General features: G+C 62.3%; 1 protein-coding gene across 1 annotated transcript in view; it reads right to left on the minus strand.

Annotated features, from left to right (window-relative positions):
* Window positions 1–996, minus strand: part of cop1 (COP1 E3 ubiquitin ligase) — an 87,622-nt gene extending 86,626 nt beyond the window's left edge. The window contains 1 exon segment of the mRNA XM_070887460.1: window positions 733–996. Within this exon segment, the coding sequence (XP_070743561.1) occupies window positions 733–953 (221 nt within the window). The 5' untranslated portion in view covers window positions 954–996.
* Window positions 997–1,498: the final 502 nt, after the last annotated feature.

The raw sequence follows: 1,498 nt of genomic DNA on the forward strand, positions 1-1,498 counted from the left end.
CCCATGCCCCCCCCTCTCTCTCTCACCCATGCCCCCCCCTCTCTCCCTCTCTCTCTCTCCCATGCCCCCCCCTCTCTCTCTCTCTCTCTCCCATGCCCCCCCTCTCTCTCTCTCTCTCTCTCTCTCCCATGCCCCCCTCTCTCTCTCTCTCTCTCTCTCACCCATGCCCCCCTCTCTCTCTCTCTCTCTCTCTCTCCTCCATGCCCCCTCTCTCTCTCTCCTCCATGCCCCCTCTCTCTCTCTCCTCCATGCCCCTCTCTCTCTCTCCTCCATGCCCCCCTCTCTCTCTCTCCTCCATGCCCCCTCTCTCTCTCTCCTCCATGCCCCCTCTCTCTCTCTCTCCATGCCCCCTCTCTCTCTCTCTCTCACCCATGCCCCCCCTCTCCCCCATGCCCCCCCCTCTCTCTCTCACCCCATGCCCCCCCTCTCTCTCTCTCCCCCCATGCCCCCCCTCTCTCTCTCACCCATGCCCCCCCCTCTCTCTCTCACCCATGCCCCCCCCTCTCTCTCTCACCCATGCCCCCCCTCTCTCTCTCTCTCTCTCTCCCCCATGCCCCCCTCTCTCTCTCTCTCTCTCCCCCATGCCCCCCCCTCTCTCTCCCCCATGCCCCCCTCTCTCTCTCTCCCCCATGCCCCCCCCCTCTCTCTCTCTCTCTCTCTCTCCTCCATGCCCCCCCCCTCTCTCTCCCCATGCCCCCCCCCTCTCTCTCTCCCCCATGCCCCCTCACTCACCACACGAAGTCGCTGCTCTTGTCCTCATACGAGTTGACGAGGCCGTTGAGCAGCGGCCGCTTCCTGCCGCCGCCCCCGGTGCCGGCCGCCCTGCCGGGCCCGCGGCTGGTGCCTGGAGCGGGGTGTGAGGAGGAGGCGGCGCTGAGCGCGGCTGAGCTGGAGGCGGGTGGGCCGGGGCCGAGGTAGGGCTGCGGGCTCGGGCTCTGCCGGTTACTCGCCATATCCGCGGCTCCCACAGGCCCAGCGCATGCGCAGCGCACCCACCCACCCCGGCCGGAAATGAGGCCGCTCCGCCCACTGCATCCTGGGAATTGTAGTGCAGGGCGGGGACACTGTCAGACCTTTTGCCCGGTGTGTGGCGGATTACATAGTTGTATGCCGACAGCGTGAGCGCCCATCTTTGGATGCGGGCAGAGGCATTGGTGTTAATCCCTTTGCTCTCTGAGAATAGCGATGTGAGTGGCTTATGGTCAGTTTCAAGCTCAAACTTGAGACCAAACAGATACTGGTGCATTTTTTTACCCCGTAAACGCACGCCAGAGCTTCTTTTTCAACCATGCTGTAGGCCCTTTCGACCTTGGGCAGACTCCTGGACGCATAGGCAACCGGTTGCAAAATCCCCGATTCGTTAGCCTGTTGTAACACACACCCGACCCCGTATGACGACGCATCGCAAGCTAACACTAATCGTTTACATGGGTTATACAGGACAAGCAATTTGTTTGAACATAACAGATTTCTTGCTTTCTCAAAGGCAGCCTCTTGT

The sequence above is a fragment of the Pristiophorus japonicus genome, chromosome 8, assembly GCF_044704955.1.
Source record: "Pristiophorus japonicus isolate sPriJap1 chromosome 8, sPriJap1.hap1, whole genome shotgun sequence".
NCBI lineage: Eukaryota > Metazoa > Chordata > Chondrichthyes > Pristiophoridae > Pristiophorus > Pristiophorus japonicus.